Below are 25,695 nucleotides of genomic sequence, written 5' to 3' on the forward strand. Positions count from 1 at the left end.
GCTGCTTCGGTAAACGTGGTCTTGATTCAGCCTAAATAATTTCAACGCCACTCATTTCAAGGATATAGCCAAAGTAGCTTTTTTTTTTAGCTTTGTTCCTGACAGCTGACTCTGGAACCATGATATTTGGTGTACAAATTGGATACATAACCAATGAGAACAGCGAAGGGAACGTCGCGATCATACCACAGGATTATTAGAGAGAGAGAGAGAGAGAGAGACGATTGGCAGTGAGTTTAACCTGAGGGTCACTATGCCTGAGGTTAGCGGTGAGATCTTCATGGTGACCTCAGTTGGCATGGAAATTGAAAGCACAATGTTGGCATCACAAACCAACTAACTGGGCTAACCAACTCCCCAGAGGCAGGACAGTGTCACCTGACAATGACTGTGTCTATCACCCACCATTAAACCACCATAATAACAGCTGATCCTCTTGTCCAGACTCAGGGGTGGACCATTAGCCACATGTGGCTCACCCATCTCTCTCTCTCTGTCTCTGTAATATGTGTGTGTCCTACTCAATGCGTTCCCCTGCACCGGCCCCGGAACCATTGTGCAGTATCAGGTTGCCTCGGGGGGGTGTATTTTCTGTGTGGTTTCCGGTGAGTTGGACCCCCGGCTGGCTTGAGAGGCCGGTTTCCTGGGAGATGGCTGAGTGCAGAGTGGAGGCACCGGGTCCTACCCTGGTCCCCACCCCGGAGATGGGGGTCGGCGGTAGCAGCAGCAGCAGCGGCGGCAGGGAGGCCACCAACAATAACCCGCTGGCCAGGAAACTGAATAAAATATTGGAGACTCGGCTGGACAGTGACAAGGTGGGGGCTGTCAGTCAGCCTGCTGTCAATGCACTGACTCGTTCACTTCACTCAATAGTCAGCTTCATAATCTGTTCACTGAGAACTATGCTAGAGAGAAAGGAAGTTTCCTGGATTTGTATTCGTAAACATTCAGCGAGGGTTAGAAGCTGCATTGGAAGCTACAGAGCCTCTGGGATAAGTGGCTATTGAAAAATTATTATTTTCGATTCAGAGAGACACTGATTAGGAGTGTCAATCTAACCTCTTGCAGTTTAAAAATGTAATCTGCTTCGTATATGTCAATATGATTGAAGAAATGCAGCTCCATCTGTTTGAATAAGTTATCAAAGTGCAAGGCTGTTTAAATCAATTAATTCTCACTTGCTGTGAATGATATTTACATAGAGTTATAGAGATGTACAGCATGGAAACAGACCCTTCGGTCCAACTCGTCCACACTGACCAGATAGCCTAACCTCATCTTGCTCCATTTGACAGCACGTCGCCCATATCCTTCTAAACCCTTCCTATTCACATACCCATCCAGAAGCCTTTTAAATGTTGCAATTGTAACAGCCTCCACCACTTCCTGTGGCAACTCATTTCCATACATGCACCACCCTCTGCATGAAAACGTTGCTCCTTAGGACCCTTTTAAATTTTTTCCCTCTAACCCTAAACCTATGCCCTCTGGTTCTGGATTCCTCCATCCCAGGGCCTTGACATAAAACATTTCTCTTCATATGTCAGAAGCAACTTCATTAGGCAAATGATCACTGCCTCGAATATGCATTGCATTGTCACTTCCTCAAGTTAAAGAGTGCAGACTTGTACATATTTGATGTATATTTGGTTCAGCTGTCCATCAATGTACCAAATCAAGTGCAGACAGACCTCAAAATTACTTACTGGTCCAGGATAATACCAGAAAGTGATGGCTGATGATTACAAGCTTGTCCTCAAATCCAAAGCCTTTTTCCATTGCCCCCACAAATCCAGTAAGAATAACAGTTGGAAGGTGAAAGGAAGGCAAGTGGCCGGAGACAAAGGACAATTTGAAGCACTTTGGATCTCAGGCCATAAAGGTGGATGCTGAGGGAGGAAGTGATGTTTGAAAGCCTACGGGTTTCTATTGCCATGATGTGGGATACCTTTGAGCAAATTGCTGGAAATTCCAGAGTAAACCAATGGGATCCATCAGGTTACGTATAATTAATGGAATACAGGGAGAACTAGCCATTTGGATACAGAACTGGCTCAAAGGTAGAAGACAGAGGGTGGTGGTGGAGGGTTGTTTTTCAGACTGGAGGCCTGTGACCAGTGGAGTGCCACAAGGATCTGTGCTGGGTCCTCTACTTTTTGTCATTTACATAAATGATTTGGATGCGAGTATAAGAGGTACAGTTAGTAAGTTTGCAGATGACACTAAAATTGGAGGTGTAGTGGACAGCAAAGAGGGTTACCTCAGATTACAACAGGATCTTGACCAGATGGGCCAATGGGCTGCGAAGTGGCAAATGGAGTTTAATTCCGATAAATGCGAGGTGCTGCATTTTGGGAAAGCAAATCTTAGCAGGACTTATACACTGAGTGGTAAGGTCCTAGGGAGTGTTGCTGAACAAAGAGACCTTGGAGTGCAGGTTCATAGCTCGTTGAAAGTGGAATCGCAGGTAGATAGGATAGTGAAAGAAGGCGTTTGGTATGCTTTCCTTTATTGGTCAGAGTATTGAGTACAGGAGTTGGGAGGTCATGTTGCGGCTGTACAGACATTGGTTAGGCCACTGTTGGAGTATTGCGTGCAATTCTGGTCTCCTTCCTATCGGAAAGATGTTGTGAAACTTGAAAGGGTTCAGAAAAGGGTGTTGCCAGTGTTGGAGGATTTGAGCTATAGGGAGAGGCTGAACAGGCTTGGGCTGTTTTCCCTGGAGTGTCGGAGGCTGAGGGGTGAACTTATAGAGGTTTACAAAATTATGAGGGGCATGGATAGGGTAAATAGGCAAAGTCTTTTCCCTGGGGTTGGGGCGTCCAGAACTAGAGGGCATAGGTTTAGGGTGAGAGGGGAAAGATATAAAAGAGACCTAAGGGGCAAATTTTTCATGCAGAGGATGGTACGTGTATGGAATGAGCTGCCAGAGGAAGTGGTGGAGGCTGGTACAATTGCAACATTTAGGCATTTGGATGGGTATAAGAATAAGAAGTGTTTGGAGGAATATGGGCGGGTGCTGGCAGGTGGGACTAGACTGGGTTGGGATATCTGGTCGGCATGGATGGGTTGGACCGAAGGGTCTGTTTCCATGCTATATATCTCTATGACTCTATAATGCAAGGAAAATGATTCTGACCAAGAGTACAACAGACTGTCTGTGATTGTGAGACCAAGTACAAATACACTGAGTGTGAGGAAGATAAGCAAGGTAGCTGAGAGCTACATAGAATTCTTGTGAAATGCAACAGTAAGTCCTTTTCTCTCAAATAAAGCAAGTTGTACTTAGGGATACAGGAGTTGCCTGTACTCTCTTCTTGAGGATAGGTGTAGCTCTTCCACGAATGAGGTCATTGAATGCCAGGATTTTAGTGAACAACATTGGTGGGGAGTACTTACCTTTGTATTGAGAGCAGCTGAAGTGTGACCTAATGTCTGGAACAGTAATTATATGGATTGTCTACAATTTGCCTGTAGATATAGTTAACCTATTCCTCAGGAATACTTTGTCTGGAATGGAAGTGTTAGCTTTTCCAATAAGTATGGAAAGGCCAAATGGAATTGAGATAGCAGTAGTGAAAAAGATTCCAGAAATAATTCCTTCCTGTGTAGGGACTCAAACAATGATTAAATAAATTCTATTCTAGGAAGTGACTATTTGCACTGCAGACAAATTTTGGCATTATGAAGTGTTCATTGGAATTTGGATAATCTGAAAGAAATATGCATTAAGTATTCTCTGATTGAGATTCAGCAAGCAGATCCAAAGTTAGGTAAAGTAGCACAATGGCTCAAACTAAAACTCAAGCTGTGGGAATTCCAATATGCTACTATATTAAAATTATGATTCTGATGAAGAAGTGGAGAGCTGTCACAAACCTGAAGATGAAGATTGGAATGTAGTTCATCAGATTGTGATTCCACCCAAATATTGTTAGAAAATATTAAGGACAGAACATGAAATTGCAGAGGTGGAACACATAGGGATATGAAAGACCCAAGCATGCATAAGTTGACTTTTTTTTTTAGATTAGATTCTCTACAGTGTGGAAATAGGCCCTTCAGCCCAACCTGACCCTCCAAAGAGTAACCCACCCGGACCCATTCCCCCTAACACTAGGGACAATTTAACATGGCCAATTCACCTAACCTGCACATCATTGGACTGTGGGGGAAACCGGAGCACCCGGAGGAAACCCACACAGACACTGGGAGAATGTGCAAACTCCACACAGACAGTTGCCCGAGGTGGGAATTGAACCCAGGTCTCTGGCACTGTGAGGCAGCAGAGCTAACCACTGAGCCACCGTGCAATCCATTTTTATTGCATTTTGTTTTGTTTTGTTTGTCACCCTGGATTCACTGAATTAATCCACCGGTTTCTGATCTTTTGGGTTAGTTCATGAATATGAGATAAGAGGATCTCCAAAACTAATTAAAATGAAGTCTTCAAAACAGAAGGCTGAATCTTCCATGTTAAATTATGTAAGTATATTTTGCATGCGGCTCACAAGAGCATGCAAAGGGGCTCAGTAAAATTGTAAAGATTCACAAAGAATCATGAACAATTAGGCCGTCAAGCATGCCAAGACCTGAACATTTCAACCAGGGATGATGCGTTTGTACTACAGCCTTTACAGATCGAACGGCTGAAACCATTGATGAATAGTCGAATTAAGGTAGTCAAAAGGATTCAGAAAGTGAATTATTGGACTGATACCTCAGATTGCTAGAAAAACAATTGTCTGTCTCATCAATATGTTGAATAATATTCATGCTGGGAAGAGGATAAACACGTGTAGGAAACTCAGATAGTAAGGACAATGGAGGATGAAAGGTATAGGGTGATAAGGAGAGGGAGGCCTGGACATTTCCCAGATTGGAACTTCCTACTATTCAGTTAGCTAACACTGAACTGTTCGAGATGTTACACATCATACTTGAATGAAGAACAATGAGAAGCCATAACCAGGCTTCACTAAGAATTTAAGTGAGTCTGTAGGGACAAATCAGGATGTTTAACCATAGCCAAGCATGATGCAGATGTGGAAGAATATTCTCCTGCAAAATAGCATCCTTAACCCTCAAGTCCAGAAAACAGGTTCAGGGAAAGCAGAAATCCAATGCATGTTGGAAAATCACCTAATCAAATTCAGTCAAAATTGCTGGAGGTCTCCAGTGTATTCATGCTGAAACGTGAAGGTTCAGTTGGATTCTGTGTAAGATATGGAAAGGACAACACAGTAATAAAGGCAGGCTCCAATCCAAATGCTCATTTGGAAGACTATTATTGTCAGTGCCAAATGTTTTGCCAAAATACAATTTTAAAAGAGACATTGGCAGGTTCCTTTAATACCCAAAGCAAAAGATATGTAGGCTGTTGTCACACCAGACAGTATTTTTTAGTGCTGAGTGATTCCATTTGGGCTACAATTATCCAGAGACCTGTAACTATGAGGATACTATGGCTTTAAGAGGTGTACTTTGTCCTTGTTTTTGTTCTTATGAAGAAAGGTTGAGATAAAGGGTCTGAGCAGTCTGCTCAAGGCCAATAAAGCTTGTGAGGCCTTGGGGCCTTTCTTAAAAGTTGGAACAATAGAAGCAGCCTGGATGGGTGGGGTCAAGCTCCTAAAGCACCAGGATTTTTAGTTTTAGCTTTGTGCAGTTACTAAGGTGTTGAAGCTGGCTGTGGAAGTTTGTATTGCTCTCTCCATTACAGCTAAAAGCTATTCTCTTCCTGCTGGAATTGCAGGTGAGACACTATGCTTTACTGAATTTGCCTTTGTCAAGTATGTGTTTATGAGATGTTACTATCTTGGAACAGTTAATTAATAGTTAATATATTTATTATTTTAAGTATTTCGGTAGGATTACAGTTAAACCAATTCTTTGACTTCTATTTTTGTCTGTATTTTAACTGTAGTGTAAAAACTGTTCTGCCTGACTTCACGTAGTTTGATCAATGAAATTGCATCTGGAACACAACGCCTTACACTTGCTTGTAAAAAAAGGTTAGGTCTAGATTACCTTCTTAATATATTTTGAGGGACTTTGGTCTGATCCGTAAAAGTAGTAGCCTGTATACCTAACTGTGTGATATACTGCGATGTGCTGTCTGACAGTGAAACTTGGAAGGACCACTTAGAATAACTAGAGGCTCTGTTTACACAATTGCTGTTAGATCAGAAGAGATTAGAGCAGAAGTAGGCCATTCAGCCCATGAGTCTGCTCTGCCAATCAATGAGATTATGGCTAATTTGGTAATCCTCAACATCACTTTCCTGTCTTATTCCCATAATCTTTGAATCCCTTATTGATTACAAATCTGTCTATCTCAGCCTTGAGTGTACTTACAACATCGCCTCTACAGCATTCCGTGGCAAAGAATTCCACAATGTGAAAAAAATTATTTCATCATCTTTGTCTTAAATATCTGACCCCTTACTTCAATATCCCCTTTGGTCTTGGACTCTCTGACAAGTGGAAAGAACCACTCTGCTTCAATCCTTTCAAATCCTTCTAAGAACCTTATATTTTTCAATAAGACCACCTCTCATTCTTCTTAACTGCAATGAGTCAAAACCCAACTTACCCAAGCTCCTTATTAGAAAATCGTAAGAAAGCTGGCTGTTTTGCTGATAAACCTTGCCAAAGGTGATTTTGCAATAATGGGTGTAGTCTGCCTGCAGCACATAGTAAGGCAACGACAAGTGCTGCTATAAAATATCAAAAGTGCAAGCATTAGTTGAACAGTGGAACTGGAGCGTGGGAGAGAGACGTGCATTCCTCCACTGTCAATCGTAACACTTGGTGTTAATTTTTCTATTGTGCTTCGTCTCGGGGTCTCAGGAATTATTTTTTCCTATTCCGAAGGTAGTAGTAGATGACATTGCTGTTGTATCTGTAGAAAGTTTGTAAAGTTTAATGGTGATTTCCCCTGGGATACGGGTGGTGAAGGTTGGTCAGCTATAATTGCAATTACCTTGTGGAAATATGGTAATGTGGCATTCATGGAAATGGGGCTTAGAAATGGTGAGGTCGAGTAGCTTAACAAATGGGGCTACAGTGTTCAGAAAAGATAGGGAAGGGAAAATGGAGGTGGGATAGCATTACTGATTAGAGACTGTAGTGCTAGAAACAGAGGATGACCTTGGTTGGTCGGAATCCATTTGGTTAGAGTTGAGAAGCAACAAAGATTTAGTCTCATTACTGGGGATGAATTCTGTAGGCTTCTGGGTAGTGCAAGACAGAGTGATGAACAAAGCTGTGGAGGAATGATAATGATGTGTAAGAACTATAAAATAATGTTGTCTAAAGGGAAATGCTGTTAAAACTTTTTATGTTGGGCTTGTCTGAAGACACAAGATTTTGAAAGGGAATAACAATTTATGTTGCACAAAACAAAATTGCTGATGGCCTCAGCAAATCGACTCTGGATGAGCATGTAGAATGCACAAAGAATTACTGAGGATTTAATTTAAAAAAGGCATGTAATGCATGGACATGTTCCATTTGTCCTACAGAGGACAGGTCCTTGCGGATGAATATGTAGCTTCTCACAAGCGTAAGTGTGTCACCTTGCTAGTACAAACTATAATTGTAACTTTATTATAGTGTAGTTCTTAGCATACTTGGGATTGCTCAGCATGTGTTGCTCATTTGCAGAATTACATCTGATATTACATGTTATGCTCTGAGCTTTGCAAACACAGGCTGATTAAGTACAGTCAGTATTCTGCCTATTTTGAAACCAGTGGGTCAGTTGTTTGGAGCAACCTACCGACTTCTTTTTTTTTCTTTTTGTCAACTTCATTGAAGATAATTTGTACAATAGTTCAGTTTAGCCTTCTGATTATTCTTCATCCTCCTCCTCTTTCATCATGCTTGATGTGAAAGTAGAAAGTACTAAAGTACACAAACCATTTGAAAGAGGCTGTACGTACTGAGAATAATTATGGCATCTGGGCTTCATAAGAGGTACTGAGTATGAAAGCAGGGAGATTATCCTGAACCTTTATAAACCTCTGACTAGGCTTCAGCTTTATCCTGTTCTGGTCACCACATTTTAAGAAGGATACGGAGTGCTTGAGAGAGTGCAAAAGAGATTTGCTGGTATGGTTGGTATTGATGAGAGATCTTGGCTACAGAGTTGGGATGGAGCAAAGGCAATTGAGTCAGACAAGATAGTATTTTTAGACAAGGTGAACAGAGAAAAGCTGTTCTTCTTCTTTGATTATATGAGGACTCGAGGACATGTAAATTTTCAGATAAGATTTCAGTGGAGGATGAGTTACACAGTGAGTGATCATGACATGGAACATGCTGCTTATGAGGATCGTGGAAACCGAGATTACAAATAATTTCAAAATAAAATTAGATGGACACTTGAAAGAAGTAAACTTGTAGGGTTTTGAAGGCAGAGCTGGAGAGTGGGACTGACCAAATGTCCATAGCTCGCGTAGCCACGATATTCTGAACGGCTTTCTCCTATTCCATAATGATGCTATGAAAGCATCTCTGTATAATGCAGTGACTATAGAAGTTACCCAGTGTTTAAATGGGTTTGCAATGTCACACACTCTGACATAACTATCACTCCTAACACTTCTGTACTGACAGTTCTGATATATTTTTTTTTTTTTTTTTTTTTTTTTTTAGATTATTGTCAATATACAGTATTAAAAAGATGTTTATAACCTCCTAATAAGTAGCTATTGGAATCTATATTTGATGGCTGAGTGACTGAGTACTTTAAGAAATTTGAACAGATTTATGAGAGCCAGCATGGATTTGTCAATGATAGGTCATGTTTATTAAACCCAGTAGGTTCCGGAGAGAAGTTAGGCAAAGCATTTTTGTGCATTGTCTACTAGAAGTGTAGAAATCTACCATAGGAAAAGCAATCAGTGCTAGCTCAATAGAAATAAAAACCTGTGGTCAGTAGATTTATGCTATCCAAGGCTATTGCGGGAAATTGATCTCATCTGGAGGGGATAGAGTTTGGATACAGATCTAATGAATGGTGAAGCAGGCTTGAGGGGCTGAATGATCCTGAGAATTTAGTGCACAGATAGAAAAAGTTGAAGAAAATTTTACATACCTGTACGTAGTGACAGTATTTATTACTACTACTTTGCAGATAGCACGGAAGCAGACCCTTTGATTCAACCGGGCCATGCCAACCACAATCCCAAACTAAATAGTCCCACCTCCCTGCACTTGGCCCATATCCCTCCCAATATTTCATATTCATGCACTTATCTAGATGTCTTTTAAACTTTGTAACCATACCTGCATCCACCACTTGCTCTGGAAGTTCATTCCACACACGAGCCAATCTTTGTGTTTAAAAAAAATGTTGCCCCTCATGTCTGTCTTAAAACTTCCTCCTCTCACCTTAAGAATATGCCCCCTAGTCTTGAAATCCCCCACCCTGGGGAAAAGCTGCCTGCCATTTTGTTTATGTCTACCTGTCAATATTTTATAAATCTGTATAAGGTCACCTCTAAACCTCCTAAGCTCCAGTGAGAAACGCCCCAGTCTATCCAACCTGTCCTTATAACTCAAACCTTCAATTCCAGGCAACATCTTGGTAAATTGGGGCGACCAGAATTGGACACAGTACTTCAGAAGAGGCCTCAACATAATGTCCCAACTCGACTCAAAGGTCTGAACGATAAAGACAAACCTGCAAAATGACTTCTTAACCACCCTATCTATATGTGATGCAAACTTCAACGAATTATGTACCTAAACCCCTGGGTCTCTCTGGTCTTCTTGCCCTTACTTTTAATTGTATAAGCCTTATCTTTGTTTGTTTTACCAAAATATAACCCCCTGCACTTATCCAGTTTAAATTCCACCTGCCACTCTTCAACCAATTGACCCAATTGATCAATGTCACTGTAATCTTAGCTTGATTTATTACAACACAGCTTTGTAATTGTGTGACTGCTGATTTTCTTTGGAACTGAAGATGATCAAGCCTATGGATTTTTTCCAATCTGTTGAAAGATGTTATTGCACACCTCTGGAAGCAGTGGGACTAGAATCCAGGCTTCCTGGCTCAGCGATAGGGGCGCTATCACTTTGTCACAAGAGCCCAGTGAATGATATTATAAAGACGCTTCCTTCCAAAGAGCAGGTTTTGCTTCTCTCGCATAAATAAAGAAACAAATTTGGCAAGTGAGAGCCACTGAAGAATTTTTAAAGAAATGTATTCATTCACGGGATGTGGATGTTGTTGGCCAGGCCGGTATTTATTGCTCATCCCTAATTGCCGGTTGAAATCTTACCACATTGCTGTGGGTCTGCAGTAACAGATTTCCTTTCCTAAAAGGCATTAATAAACCACATGGGTTTTTCCAACAATTGGCAGCAGTTTCATGGTCATCATTAAATTCTTAATCCCAAACTTTTTTTTAATTGAATTTAAATTCTACCATCTGCCATGGTGGGATTTGAACCTGCGTCCCCAGAACACTGCCTGGGTCTCTGGATTAATAGTCTTGTGATAATACGATTATTGTACGTCTTATTAAAGTACAATAATTTTTAATTTAGAAATTAAGAGATTGCTGATGCCTCTTTTGGAATGAAGTGACAGAAGATAGTGACCCTCACTTTCTTCTGTTCTAATTTTAAGGTCATTGAGAATATGTCACATTAAGTGATCACACATTTTTAGAGTGTTATGGGCAATTGGAAAGGCTGGGCCTAAAAAGGAAAACAGGAGAGTGCACTGAAGCTTGTGGATATTTGTTCATTGCTGAGCCTTGGGAGAGATAAGAATTATATTTGGTTTGTTTTGAAAAGTACACTAGAAATAGTATTGACTCTGGATGGACCAGATTACAGACAAAGTATTTTCTTGCTTACTGTGTGAAGTACTATGAGGAATGGAAAAACGATCTGCCACTTTTGAAAGCATTTTTAACACCTACCTATGCAAATAATTTAGGCAAATATTTTTATATATCCATTGTTCACAGCACAAACCTGTTAGCTCCTCAAATTTAACCTTTCTTGTGATTGTTCAAGTGCCACTTAATGCTGGAGAAAGTCTGTAATGAAATCAAAATTGATGCATTTGAACACTTAAAGTGGAGAGTTTTATCACCACCTAAAACATATTACATGGCATATGTTCATAATTTTAAATAAATATGTTGTGTTTAAGGGAAAACTGAAGGGACTATTTTGATATTAAAAATGTATTGCTATCCTAGATAATACGTTTATTCCTGTTCAAAATATATGAAGATTTTGATGGTAACAAAAATGCTTTCGTTCTTTTTACTGATGGGAAAATAAAGTAGATCTTTCAGCCGTTTGATTGATTGGGAAACAGGATGACATTGAGGAAACAGCCTGTAGCTGAAAGTGAGGGGTTACTTGGTGTGCAGGATAGAGAACCAGATGGAAAGGGGTAGTAGAAAGAACAAGGTATGTGGAAAGCAATAATCTTGAGAGAGAAGCCAGATGGAAGGGACCACCATGAGAGCAATGTGTGTTATATTCTCAGACATCCTGTTGTCTCAAAGTAATCCAATCTGTTACACTTTTCAAATGTTAGTAGCCCGTAAGATTATGACACAAGTGAAATTTGCAGCAGTGCAACATTGAGCATGTTCTGGCTAATATTGCAAGCCCACTATTCTGAAACATGTTAACTTAATTTTTATGTTTTTGAAATTGGTTAATTGTAAATGGTTTGAGCTTCTGATATTTTCAAACTAGTGTTTGTGCTTAGTTACTGGCCCATAATTCCAATTTAAACCATTGCTTCTCAAAATTCCATGCATAAGGCATTAGTAAAACTCTGAGAGTCCTCTTCTGACTGAGTAAATAACAGTATGGTTCTGCATGATATCCGTACAGATAAGGAAGATCCAAACTGGCTGAGTGAGTGATTCCAGCTAAGCAGCATTTGGATCACTGCTATTAGTTTTGACCCTACTAAAATTAAACCAGGATTTTAAAAAATTCTGATCGTACTGTGTCAGACAGTGTCAAATTTATCTGTAATGTTTGCCGTGGAAAATGTCCATATTACAGAGGAGGTAATGCTGGACATCTTAAAATGCATAAAGGATGATAAATCCCAGTACTTGATCAGGTGTACCCTAGAACTCTTTGTGAAGCTTGGGAAGTGATTGCTGAGACCCATGCTGAGATATTTGTATCATCGGTAGCCACAGGTGAGGTGCCGGAAGGCTGGAGGTTGGCTAATGTGGTGCCACTATATAAGAAAGGTAGTAAGAAAAAGCCAGAGAACTATCGACCAGTGAGCCTGACATCGGTGGTGGGCAAGTTGTTGGAGGGAATACTGAGGGACAGGATTTACATGTATTTGGAAAAGCAAGGGCTGATTAGGGATAGTCAACATGGCTTTGTGCATATGAAATATTGTTTCACAAACTTGAGTTTTTTGAAGAAGTAACAAAGAGGATTGATGAGGGAAAATAGGTGGACATGATCTACATGGACTTCAATAAGGTGATCAACAAGGTTCCTCATGATAGACTGGTTAGCAAGGTCAGATCACATGGACTACAGGGAGAAATAGCCATTTTGAAACAGAATTTATTCAAAGGTGGAAAACAGAGGGTGGTGGTGGAGGGTTGCTTTTCAGACTGGAGGCCTGTGACTAGCGGAGTGCCACAAGGATCAGTGCTAGGTGCACTGCTTTTTGTCACTTATATAAATGATTTGAATGTGAACATAGGAGATATGGTTAGTAAGTTTGCAGATGATACCAAAATTGGAGGTGTAGTGGACAGTGAAGCAGGTTACCTCAGAGTGTAAGGGGATCTTGGTCAGATGGGTCAAAGGGCCGAAGAGTGGCCAATGGAGTTTAATTTAGATAAATGTGAGGTGCTGCATTTTGGAAAGGCAAATCAGAGCAGGACCTATACACTTAATGGTAAGGTCTGGGAGTGTTGCTGAACAAAGAAACCTTAGAGTCCAGATTTATAGCTCCTTGAAAGTAGAATTGCAGGTAGGTAGGATAGTGAAGAAGGCGTTTGATATGCTTTCTTTATTGATCAGTGCACTGAGTATAGGAGATGGGAGATTACAATAGTGCTGGAAAAGTGCAGCAGGTCAAGCAGCATTCGAGGAGCAGGAAGATCAATGTTTCGGGCAAAAGCCCTTCATCAGGCCCATTCCTGATGAAGGGCATTTGCCTGAAAAGTCGATTTTGCTGCTCCTCGGATGCTGCCTGATCTGCTGTGCTTTTCTAGCACTCCTCGAATCTTGTTTCTAATCTCCAGCATCTGCAGTGCCCACTTTCGCCTGTTGGAGTTGGGAGGTCATGTTATGGGTATACAGGACATTGATTAGGCGCTTTTGGAATGATGACTGCAATTCTGGTCTCCCTGCTACAGGAAGGATGTTATGAAACTTGAAAGTATACAGAAAAGATGTTGCGAGGGTTGGAGAATTTGAACTGGAGGGAGAAGCTGAATAGGCTGTGGGACTATTTTCCCTAGAGCATCAGAGGCTGAGAGGTTGCCTTATAGAAGTTTATAAAATCATGAGGTGCATGGATAGGGTAAATAGACAAGGATTTTCCCTGGGGTGGAGCAGTCTTAGACGAGAGGGTTTAGGTTTAAGGTGGGAGGAGCAAGACTTAAAAGGGACCTAAGGGGCTAATTTTACAAGTAAAGGGTGGTGCAGATATGGAATGAGCTGCCAGAGGAAATGGTGGAGGCTGATATAATTACAATATTTAAAAGGCATCTGGAAGGGTATGTGAATAGAAAAGATTTAGAGGAATATGGGCCAAATGCTGGCAAATGGGACTAGATTTATTTAGGTTATCTGGTTAGCATGGATGAGTTGGACCAAAGGGTCTGTTTCCGTGCTGTACATCTCTATGATTAAGGGCCATTGCTACCCAGAAGAATAAGTTCTTAAGAAACACGTCGGAGGTACTGTGTCACATGTCAGACTGCATTGCATGGCGCGTTGCTGTCGTGGCAATGAATAATGAAGGAAAACCAGCAGAAAAAAACTTGTGCCAGCAGTAGATTCTTCATAATTCTGTGGTAATGGTTCTGAGTGTTTTTGATTTTTATTGACAATTATACAAAGATATTAAGAGGCAGGTTTGTCATTCATAGAAAAGAGAATCTCTGCTCCTCTACTGGACAAAAACATTGAATCCTCTAAGTCAGTTCAGTCCTTTTGATTTTGTGTCACTGCATCACATTTTAAACACTTTTTTTAAACATATTCTGAAAAGATACTAAAGCAGATGGAGGAGCTGACTTTTTGAAGCTGTGTTGTGGCAATGGCAATGAGCAGAGGGATATTGGTGTCCATGTACACAGATCTCTGAAAGTTGCCACCCAGGTAAATAGTGCGGTGAGGAAGGCATATGGCGTACTGGCTTTTATTGGTAGAGGAATTGAGTTCCGGAGTCCTGAGGTCATGATGCAGTTGTATAAGACTCTGGTGCGGCCGCATCTGGAATATTGTGTGCAGTTTTGGTCGCCATACTATAGGAAGGATGTGGAGGCACTGGAACGGGTGCAGAGGAGGTTTACCAGGATGTTGCCTGGTATGGAAGGAAGATCGTATGAGGAAAGACTGAGACACTTGGGGCTGTTTTCATTAGAGAAAAGAAGGTTTAGGGGTGACTTGATTGAGGTGTACAAGATGATTAGGGGGTTAGATAGGGTTGACAGTGTGAACCTTTTCCCGCGTATGGAGTCGGGTATTACAAGGGGGCATAGCTTTAAATTAAGGGGGGGGTAGATATAGGACTGAAGTTAGGGGTAGGTTCTTCACTCAGCGAGTCGTAAGTTCATGGAATGCCCTGCCAGTAGCAGTGGTGGACTCTCCCTCTTTATGGGCATTTAAGCGGGCATTGGATAGGTATATGGAGGATAGTGGGTTAGTATAGGTTAGGTGGGCTTGGATCGGCGCAACATCGAGGGCCAAAGGGCCTGTACTGCGCTGTATTCTTCTATGTTCTATGTACTTGTTCTTGGTACCTGTTAAACTTATCTGTTGATCTTGTTGCATGGTGGAGTTGCAGAATGGAGCAGTTTTTGTGAGCCGGTTGATTTCAATAATCACTGTGTTCTTCTGGGTAGTAACGCTTTGCAATCCTAAAGGCAGGCATTCTCCCATTCTAAACGTTTCAATATTATATTTCCAACCCATCTCAGTCCTTTTCATTCACTGTGGACTGTCCTTTCCTCATGAATAGAGAGTATTTTAACAGATTTGACACAATTACTATTTATGTTGTCTCCTTTGCCACCAGTATATACTGCTCCTGTTGCATGGTTCCAAGGACAATGCCAATCCTTTGATACCTCATCACATAATGGTGATTCTTCTCAGGTAATTCTATACAGGAAGTGTTGACAGTTTGATCTGGGAGGATATTCAAGCCAAAGTTAATCCTGTTCTCAAGTTCACTTTCCTGGATCATGAATCGTGATTTTCCTTTACCCCCCCAGCAAGGTATGCTGTAGTTATCTTAAGCTTCAGTGAAACCTGTACATTACAGATACGTTAAGAACTGGCAGCAGCTGTCATTGATTTGCAGGTGTCTTTAATTTCAAAATGGTCATTGTATATGCTGTAAACATCATCAATAAAGTGGGGAATTTTATTGTTAACTTCTATAAACAATAAATAATACAGAAATGTTGTATTCAACCCTGGAGACAGAGCAGTGTTGCTGTTGCTATGCATGCTCGGCAAAAAATCCACCCCACTTCACAAAACTCCTTTCTTTTATAAAACGTGCTGCTGCTTTGCTCTGATGGCGCACACTGACCTCATGATAATTTGAAGGTAGAAAGAAAACCATGGGGAACATGTTGATCTCCATTCACTGCATGTTTAAGATACAGCAACTTTGCGACAGGTTATGTCCTATGCATTAAAGATTGTCTGTCTGTAATTTGCAAGTGTCTACTGTTTCAGAATGCTTGTGCATTTTGTCATTCAAGTTATTTGGGTCTCTCGATGTGTTTCACTTTTGGAGCTGTACGTTTGTATAGATTTCATTAAAATGGATGAAAACATGTGAAATGGACTGACAGTAGATTGTTACGTGTTTTTGACAACTCCCCTCTGCCTTTCTGAGACATACCTCACCCAACCAAGTGTGAGGCTTTGATAGTAAGTGTCAACAGGTCATTCATATTGGGGCTTGCATACCTGAACCTGATCTTGTTCAAAAGTACTTGTTAACCAGGGTCATTTTGTATGGTGAAGAATTCAGTGTCAACTCAAAACAAAGGCATATGCAGTTTACCTATAATCAGCTGTCTGACCTCAGCTAACAGAAGATTGTCAAAGCCTTACCCAAGAACTGTCTTGACTTGTGTGTCGTCGGTATTTGGTGCATTGAGACCTTGAGTTGTTGAATTGTTTTTGAAGTAGCTAGGCATTTAACTAGATTTATCACTGCTACAGGAAAAGCAACATTCATTAAGCCTGCAATCAATAAAGTTTTGAAATCCTTATTGCCTACTTTTCAATAAAGTACATTAATTCTCTGTAATACTTTAATTTGTGACAGTGATTCATAGAGGTTGTAGTTTGATGTAGGAATTTCTAAGTAAATAATGATTTGCCTGTGATTCATGTTTCTCTAAGGATTTCGTTGATCTCACTTCCTATAGGTCTTGCTTTGACAAATTTCTCATAGACAAGCCCCAAATTCTTGGAAATGACCTTCTTATAAAGCCCTTGCATTATACTTGCTCTTTTGCTAAAATCTGTGTTATTGATAGCTTTTTTTAACAACAGGTTTATTTACTTAACATGTAGTATTGATGAGAAACGTACATTTAATTTTAAAAATAGTGAAAATGTACTGCAAAGGAATATAAAATCTTCATGGAATTGTTCTTCCAGAAATTTCACCTTATGAATGGATGCTGCTGTGTTTGTTATTCATTATACTAATAACTTTAAATTGAAGTCCAAAACCATGATAACATAATCACGCTGCTTTGCAGCAGATTTAATATGGCTCCTCATAACAAGGTCAGCAAAGACAAGTGAGTCAGCTCTTCAACCATAATTTATTATTTCTCAACACAGTAAATGTCATAAATTGATATGTGTTTTTCTCAATTCACAGGATATGTTGGAGGCTCTTAAAGCTTTATCTGTATTCTTCACTGAGAATAGTTTACGCACCAGGAGAAATCTGCGAGGAGACATAGAACGGCGTAGCCTGTCCATTAATGAAGAATTTGTACGTGTGTTCAAAGAAGTCAAAGAGGTACATGTCAAATATCTGTTACAATGAAAAGGATTAATTTTTGTGAATTGGTGATAACATTTGGTTTATAAATTAAGTATTTTTTAAAAATCCTAACTAATCTTGCAAAATAACTGATCACAAACCTATTTGCATCTTTGTATTAACAAACATTACATTTGGCTTTGTTCATTAGAGATTCTATTGTTTTCAACAAACTTGCTGAGTGGAATGTGCACTGAAGTAGTCTGCTTCATCTTGGCAGAGAGACAGACAGACAGAAAGACAGGGATGGCGTGATCAGATCTGAAATTAGTATTTCTGTAATCTTGGTGATCACAATGAAGAACATTAGGAAAGTCAGGGACACGAAAAGGCTGGTTAGCTTTTTACTGCTTCAACGCTCCCATTATAGGATAGTTGTGTGTTGAATAATCCCATTATTTTGATTTAATTACCTAATCTGGCAGATTATACCACACATGGATTATAAGCATACCTTTCACTCGGTTATGTGCTCTATTTGATTGGTATAGTTTGAAGCAATAAGGTGGATTTACTTGCAGAAAGAGGAAAAGAAAACAGCTTGCATTAATGTGATGTCTTTCATCATTCAGTCAACGAAATACTTTTACTGTACTAGATGTGTTGAGACTGAGAAACGGGGCAAACAATTCTAGAATCATAGAAGTTAAAAGTGTAGAGGAGACCATTCAGCCCATCATGTGTGTGCTGGCTGAAAATGAGTTATCCTGCCGAATTCCATTTTCCAGCTCTTTGTCCATAACCCTTTAGGTTACAGAAACTCAGTGAGGGATTCTGCCTCTCTCACGTTCGGACAGTCAGTTCTCAGTTGTATGGGGTGGAGAATGCCAAAGATTTGCCACCCATTGAGTGAAGAAATTTCTCCTCATCTCAGTTGCAAAAGGCCTATATCTTTTCCTGAGATTAGTTCCCCTGGTTCAAGAGTCACAAGGCAGGGAAGACCCCATCTAAATCTCACAAAAAGTCTGAAAAAACATATGATGCGAATAATCTGAACAAACCATCTGGCATTGAGCAAGGCATCAAATTTAGACATAGCACTTGAAAAAGCATACCCAGCCAACTCTGCAAAGACTTCCTCACTAGCATGTAAAAACTTGGCCCATGGTTAATAGCTGTCCTACAAATGAGTCAAACAACAGAATAACATAGTCATTCTGAAAAATTATACCAATCAGCTAATTTCCCAGACTCCTCCATCTCACCCTTGGGTGCGTCCTATCCCACAAGCAGAACAAACCTATGCGAGATGGCAGCACAGTTGTGCATAAGTAGGAAAGAGTGCCTTCAGAATCCTAAACATTACCTCAGGATTGCATGAGGTTTCATGACATCAGTACCAACTGCTTTCCCTCAGCTGAGGAAACAGCATTTCTCCATAAAAACTGAAAGAACTGCAGATGCTGTACACCAGAAACAAAAACAGAAATTGTTGTAAAAGCTCAGCAGGTCTGGTAAGCATCTGTGGAGGGAATTGGTTAACATTTTGGGTCGAGTGACCTTTGCTCAGAGCTCAAGCATTTTTCCATGTTGAGCAACTTTTTGACTGAAGCACTGAGTGCCTTAAAGGAACAGACATATTCTGAATGGGGGACTTCACTGTTGATCAAAGTGCTATGATGATACTGGAAAATGGAACAGTCATCGACTGGTGAAGAATCAGGAGTGTTTTATTAACCAATGATCAATAATGGAGACATTACAATTCACTACAAAGATCTGCCTTAACTATACACACTTGTGATCCCTGCAAAGACGGAAAACCTTTGAAAAGATATTTGAATTCCCAGTTCCCAATTTCCCAGCAGCGTGTTCTTCTTTGCTGACCACCCAAATTGCAGTCCTTTGTCTCTTACTTGAGAGTCTGTGAGTACAGTTCTGCCCAGCCTGAGGAAACTGCACAGTAAGCTTTTGAGTTTTAACACTCTTACTGTAACAAACAACTGACGAAACACAACTTCGTAAGTAACACTAAACTGTAGAAAAATTATTCTTTAATCCAACTGAAAACCTCATGCTGTGGTTGGATCTTTCATCCCATTCTCACCCAAATATGCTTTCACAAGAACCAGTCTGACATTGCTTCCAACTTCTAACTGGTTACTTTCTCCCTGATTTGCTAAATTGTAATGTTAAATGACCATCAAACTGTATTTTTCTTAGCTTTTGGAGGAGCTCCAGTGTGAATAATAGTAGGAAGGCCAATCTAACAATGCCTTTTCCCAATGGCCATGCCAAGATAGATCTCGCAGATCCCTGGAATTACTTTGGGATGCATCTCTTTGACCAGAGGATCCTTCCCTCCTGCATCTGCCTTGGTACTCGCCATGGAGCAGCATGCTCTTTGATGCTGACCACCATAACTGCAGTCCTTTGACTCTTACAAAACGTCTCTCTCTCCTGCCACCACCACCACCAACCACCCCCCCCCCCCCCACCTCTTTTCTGTCCAAAAACTGAAAGGCTGTGCTGGTGAATGGTTTGGAATGGAGCTCACCGCTGATCAAAATGGTACGATGATGCTGGAATATGCAGCAGTCATTTATTGGTGAAGACTCTGGAGCACCAGGGATCATTAATGGAGCCAGTGAGTGGCTTACAGGTAGTGATGTTCCCATGTGTCTGCTACCTTTGACCTTCAAGATTGAATTGGTGTGGGTTTAGAGGGCACTGCCTAAGGACCTTTGAACTTCTGCAGTGCATCTTGTGGGTCGTACATACTGCTGTTGCGGAACATCAGTGGTACAGGGAATGGATGCTTGTGAATGTGCTGCCAATGAATCGAGCTGCTTTCTCCTGGATGGTGCCAAGCTTTTTGAGTTGCTGGAGCTGCACCCATCCAGGCAAGTGGGGAGTATTCCAACATAGTCCTGACTTGTTTTGTAGATGGTGGACAGGCTATGAGAGTCATTCCTGATGAAGGGCTTGTGCCCAAAATGTCAACTCTCCTGCTGTTTGGATGCTCCCTGACCTGCTGTGCTTTGCCAATGCCACACTTTTTGACTCTGATCTCCCACATCTGCAGTCCTCACTTTCTCCTTTGGGGTCAGAAGGTGAGTTACTTTCCCAAGTCGCCTTTGACCTCCTCTGTAGCCATTGTATTTTTGTGCAGTTGAGTTTTTGGTTAGTGGTAACACCAAGGATGTTGTTAGTGGGGATTCAGTGATGGTAACACCATTAAATGTCAAGGGATGGTGATTAGGTTGTCTCTTATTGGAGATGGTCATTGCTTTGCATTTGTATGGTGAGAATTTTACTTGTCACTTGTCAAACCACACCTACATATTGTCCAGATCAACATGAACTGCTCTTTATCTGAGGAGTTGTAAATGATACTGAGCATTGTGCAACCATGAGTGAACTTTCCTGCTTCGGCTTTATGATGGATGGAACGCCATTGATGGAACAGCTGAAGATGGTTGGGCCGGGGACACTACCCTAAGAAATTCCTCAGAACTGTCTTGAAGCTGGGATGACTGACTTCCAACAACCATGAGCATCTTCCTGTTGCCAGGTATAACTCCAACCAGTGGAGAGTTTGTCTCCTGACATGCACTGCTTCCAGTTTTAATAGGGCTTCTTGATGCTACACTCGGTCAAAGGCCGTCACTCTCACTTCACCTTCCTCTGGAATTCAGCTCTTTTGTCCATGTTTGAACCAAGGCTGTAATGAGGTCAGGAACTGAGCGGTCCTGATGGAACCCAGACTGGATATTAGTGAAAAGGTTATTGTTGAGCAAATACTGGTTAACTGCACTGTTGATGACACCTTCCATTGCTTTACTGAGGATAAACGAGTAGGGGGCAGTAATTGACCAGTTTGGATTTGTTATGCTTTTTGCGTATACCTGGGCAAATTTCTACTTTGCTGGGTGAATGACAGTGTTGCAACTAAATTGGAACAGCTTGGCTAGGGGAATGGCAAGTTCTGGAGCATAAGTCTTCAGTATTATTGCTAGAATGTTTTCAGGGCCCACAGACTTTGCAGTATCTAGTGCTTCCAACTACTTATTGATATCATGGAATGAACTGAAATGCCTGGACTAGTATATGTGATGCTGGGGACGACTGGAGAAGGCCAAGATGGATCATCCATAACTAGTGTTCTGTGTAAAGGTAAGGTGACCAAGGTGCTGTGTCTGAAGGAAGAGTGAAAGGCAATGACGACGCCTCCCTGAAATAAACATTTTGAATGCAGAAAGCTTTCTCAATGTCAGAATATTTTATACCTTGAATCTTTTTCTTTCCTGATTATTAACTTAGACCCATTGAGAATTACATGACAATGTCTTTCTTTTACCAGAAGCATTTGCTTTGTCCAGAGAATTTGCAAGTGAGATTACTGATTGATCATAACAATATATTTTACTTCTTACTATTATGTATTTTGGATTAACAATGTTTTATCAGTTGAATAGAGACTTTTATAGTATTCATGCATCCTTCGTGTGTAAGCGGGCTGATTATCCTTAAAAACCCAAAATGTAGAATTGAATTTTCATTGATGTTCAAAATGTTTTTAACCAGCACACACACTTACTTTGATGTAATGAAGTTGTTCTCTTCAATTAAGTGTTTTTAAGAGTTATTAATAAAAATATATTAATGGGAAGCTGTAATAATCTCTTGTAAACAATGTTTTTAGATGGTAGAAAAGAAGGTAACAGTATACACCATGTTATTGACATGTTTAGTGATTTCCTGATTTGAAAGAGAGTTTCTAGCTATAAGTATGCAGAACATTTAAATTCTTTCCCAAGATTCCCAGATTGTGTCTTGAAATTCTAAGGCATCTTCGCTGTTGACATGATGTAATAACTTCACTCTATTATAATTGGAAAGTTGTGGATCAAAGCAAATTCCTATGACTCTGAAGCCTGTGTTAACAGAGATTATATCTAAAGCTAGGACACTCTTTAGTGCTCATAGTTTTGTTGCAATCTTACTCTTAATAATATCTCATCATACACAAAATGTGAAGTCTTGATTTGTTTATCTCATCACGTTTGAATTTAAATATTTTAGACATTTTTTCAAGCAGCTGTGATGAGAGTTGGTGAAAGGTGTACATAACTACTTTTTTCAGTTTTCCAGAGAGTTCTCTGGACCAGTGCATTTGCTTATTTACTATTTTCACCATGTTATTCGTATGGCAGTCGCTGCAGCTGTGGTGGGGAGCTGGAAGGATTTTCTATTATGTGAAAGACTGTCATAATTTACTGGAGCTTAGAACATGTTAGTCCAAAGATGTGCAGGGTCAGGTGAATTGGCCATGCTAAATTGCCCGTAGTGTTAGGTAAGGGGTAAATGTAGGGGTATGGGTGGGTTGCGCTTCGGCGGGTCGGTGTGGACTTGTTGGGCCGAAGGGCCTGTTTCCACATTGTAATGTAATGTAATGTAATGTTATCAGCATGAAAGTACAATTGAGAAGCGATTAATTATTTTACAAATTCTACAAAGATATTACTAGTGTTAGAAGATCATCTATGCAGACTATTGTTTAACAGTAACAGATAAATATGAACAGAGCATATGCTGTTGGGTTAGTAGAGAAATTTCATTCTCTGCTCACTTCCGCATGCATTTTAGTTCAATTTTTGCCTAAACTCCACCCAGCTTTACTTCGGTTTTCAGCATTTTCCTCTTTTTTTTCGCATTGCATTATTGCTGTCTTGGTCCTCTAAATCACTTTCTGCTGTTCACCTTTTTCAGTTCTCATCTTGTTGGCCTCCAAATCTCATCCTTACATAAGCTCAACTAATTCATAGTGCTGTTGTCTCATCATTACCTGCATTAAAACTGCTTATCTGTAACGCATGTGCTTGCCATTGGGTTCAGCACTGCCCCTCTGTCCTTAGAATTTTGCAGCACAGATGCCCATTTAGCCCATTATACTTTTGCTACTCTTTGAAGCAGTCCCACCCCCTTGCACTGGATGTTTTTCGTATCTTTCTATACATTTAATTTTAAAATGCTTGTCCTGAATTGTCTTTCTCCCTATTTAAAAAAAACTTGTTTCACTGTCGAGAAGTTTATAAAAAAAAAGTCTTCTGTTTTTCTTGGATATCTTTTTGCACTCCAGCTCTTCCCACCCCTTTACCTTACTTTTGCTGCAAGAGACTTCAGCTATTTTGATCCATCTTTGGAATGCCTGGCAAAACCCCTCTACCTAGATATTTCTCTTAACATCATCAAAATCCTTCTCAAATCCTCCCTCTTCAATTCTGGTTTGGTTGCTTGTGCTAAATCTGCTCCTGTTCATTGATTTTTACACTTGTGCAATACCTGAGACACTTTGCTACCTTAACAGCATTGTATAAATGCAAATAGTTAATTTCAATTTCATTAAACCAGGCGCCCCGAGCAGGCAGTGATACTAGACCTCTGCTGAATATGCTCTAAGTGTTGAGTTTGCACCTAACTTTCCTTTAACTTTTATAAAAGACAATGTGCTCCGTATCCCATCCTCATAAATATAACTTTGTACACCGTTGTGTAATTAAAAAAGTGTAATTTTACTCTGAATAGAAAGCTAAATGCCTTGTGTTTAAGTTTGTCCTTTACAGCAACTTCGTAAATTGACAAGTTGATTTCACTCTGTCATAGGAGCTGGAGGGTGTTCATGAAGATGTACAAGCAATGAGTGCCTGCTGTCAGGATATGACCAGTCGTCTAAAGGTAAGTTGTAATAAATCTACACCTCTCACAGTATATGTATACATATGATTGTTGATGTTCCTTAGTATGCCTGACACTGACGATTGTTAATTTTTCGCTTTTTATATGACATGTGCAGGGGAATTTTGTGGTTTGGGTTTAGGAGTAACAGATGATTTCCATTACCTTATGACACATACAAGAGTATGATGATAATAAAACTAGAGATTATTCCCTGCTAGTTTACAAACAGTAGTGACATATGTCATTTGTGGATCCTACCTGCTTCAAAAAACATTTAGTTCCTAAACTAATAAGATTTAATGTATTTTCACTGCTCGAAATTTGTTTTGCTTTGGCTTAATGTTCAACAACAACTTGCATTTTTAGAGCTCCATTAACGTAGTAAAACATCATGAGGTATTCCAAAGGTGTATGTCAGACACAAACGGACATGAGCCGTTAAAGATGATCTAGTGTCTTAAAGGAGATGGAGAAATAAACAGATTTAGAGAAGGAATTCCAGAAATTGTGATGTATGCAGCTGAAATTATGATCGCTAATTCGAGGAAGGAATTGAAGGATAGAAAAATTTCCAGAATTGGAAGGGCAGGGAATTCTGAGTTACGAAGCAGTAGAATGTGACATAGATATGGAAGTGCAGAGCTATTACGAAATTTGAACGAGGAGGAAAATGTAAATATCATATGAACATATCAATTAAGAGTAGGCTATTCAGACCCTTAAGCCTGCTCCCTCATTCATTAAGGTCATAGCTGGTGTGATTTCTCCACAATTCCATCTTCTCACAATAACTTTTCACCATTGTGCTTATTAAGGTTCTACCTATCTCTGCCTTAAAATATTCAAAGACTCTGGTTTGGCAGCCCTCACAGGATGAGTGTTTCAAAGACTCTTGGCCCTCTGTGAGAAAATAATTTATCCTCATCTCTGTCTTAAATGGCTGACCCATTCAATTTAACACAATGACCTCTGGTTCCAGTATCTTCAACACCAGTGCAGGGCCACAAGGATCGGTGCTGCATCCACTGCTTTTTGTCATTTATATAAATGATTTGGATGTGAACACAGGAGGTATAGTTAGTAAGTTTACAGATGACACCAAAATTGGAGGTGTAGTGGACAGTGAAGAAGATTACCTCCGTGTACAACGGGATCTTAATCAGATGGGCCAGTGGCCTGAGGAGTGGCAGATGGAGTTTATTTTAGATAAATGTGAGGTGCTGCATTTTGGGAAAGCAAATCAGAGCAGGACATCTACACTTAATGGTAAGGTCCGAGGGAGTGTTGCTAAACAAAGAGACCTTGGAATGCAGGTTCATAGTTCCTTGAAAGTAGAGTTGTAGGTAGACAAGATAGTGAAGAAGCATTTGGTATGCTTTCCTTTACTAGTCAGAGTATTGAGTACAGGGGTTGGGAGGTCATGTTGTGGCTGTGCAGGACATTGGTTAGGCCACTTTTGGAATATTGTGTGCAGTTCTGGTCTCCTTCCTCTCAAAGGATATTGTGAAAGTTGAAAGGGTTCAAAAAAGATTTATAAGGATGTTGCCAGGGTTGGAGGATTTGAGCTATAAGGAGAGGCTGAGTAGGCTAGAACTGTTTTCCCTGGAGCATTGGAGACTGAGGGGTGACCTTATAGAGGTTTATAAAATCATGAGGGGCATGGTTAGGATAAATAGACAAAGTGTTTTACCTGGGGTGGGGTGTCCAGAACTAGAGGGCATAGGTTAGGG

General features: G+C 40.4%; 1 protein-coding gene across 1 annotated transcript in view; it reads left to right on the top strand.

The window, feature by feature from the left end:
• Positions 1-630: 630 nt before the first annotated feature.
• cog6 (component of oligomeric golgi complex 6) overlaps positions 631-25,695 on the top strand; it is a 116,310-nt gene continuing 91,245 nt past the window's right edge. The window contains exons 1-3 of the mRNA XM_043692125.2: positions 631-815; positions 17,117-17,260; positions 23,891-23,962. Coding sequence (XP_043548060.2) covers positions 651-815; positions 17,117-17,260; positions 23,891-23,962 — 381 coding nt within the window. The 5' untranslated portion in view covers positions 631-650. The remainder of the gene's footprint in view (positions 816-17,116; positions 17,261-23,890; positions 23,963-25,695) is intronic.

Source organism: Chiloscyllium plagiosum, unplaced genomic scaffold (genome assembly GCF_037043375.1).
Source record: "Chiloscyllium plagiosum isolate Xiang-an unplaced genomic scaffold, Cpla_swu_hap1 HiC_scaffold_6, whole genome shotgun sequence".
Classification (NCBI taxonomy): domain Eukaryota; kingdom Metazoa; phylum Chordata; class Chondrichthyes; order Orectolobiformes; family Hemiscylliidae; genus Chiloscyllium; species Chiloscyllium plagiosum.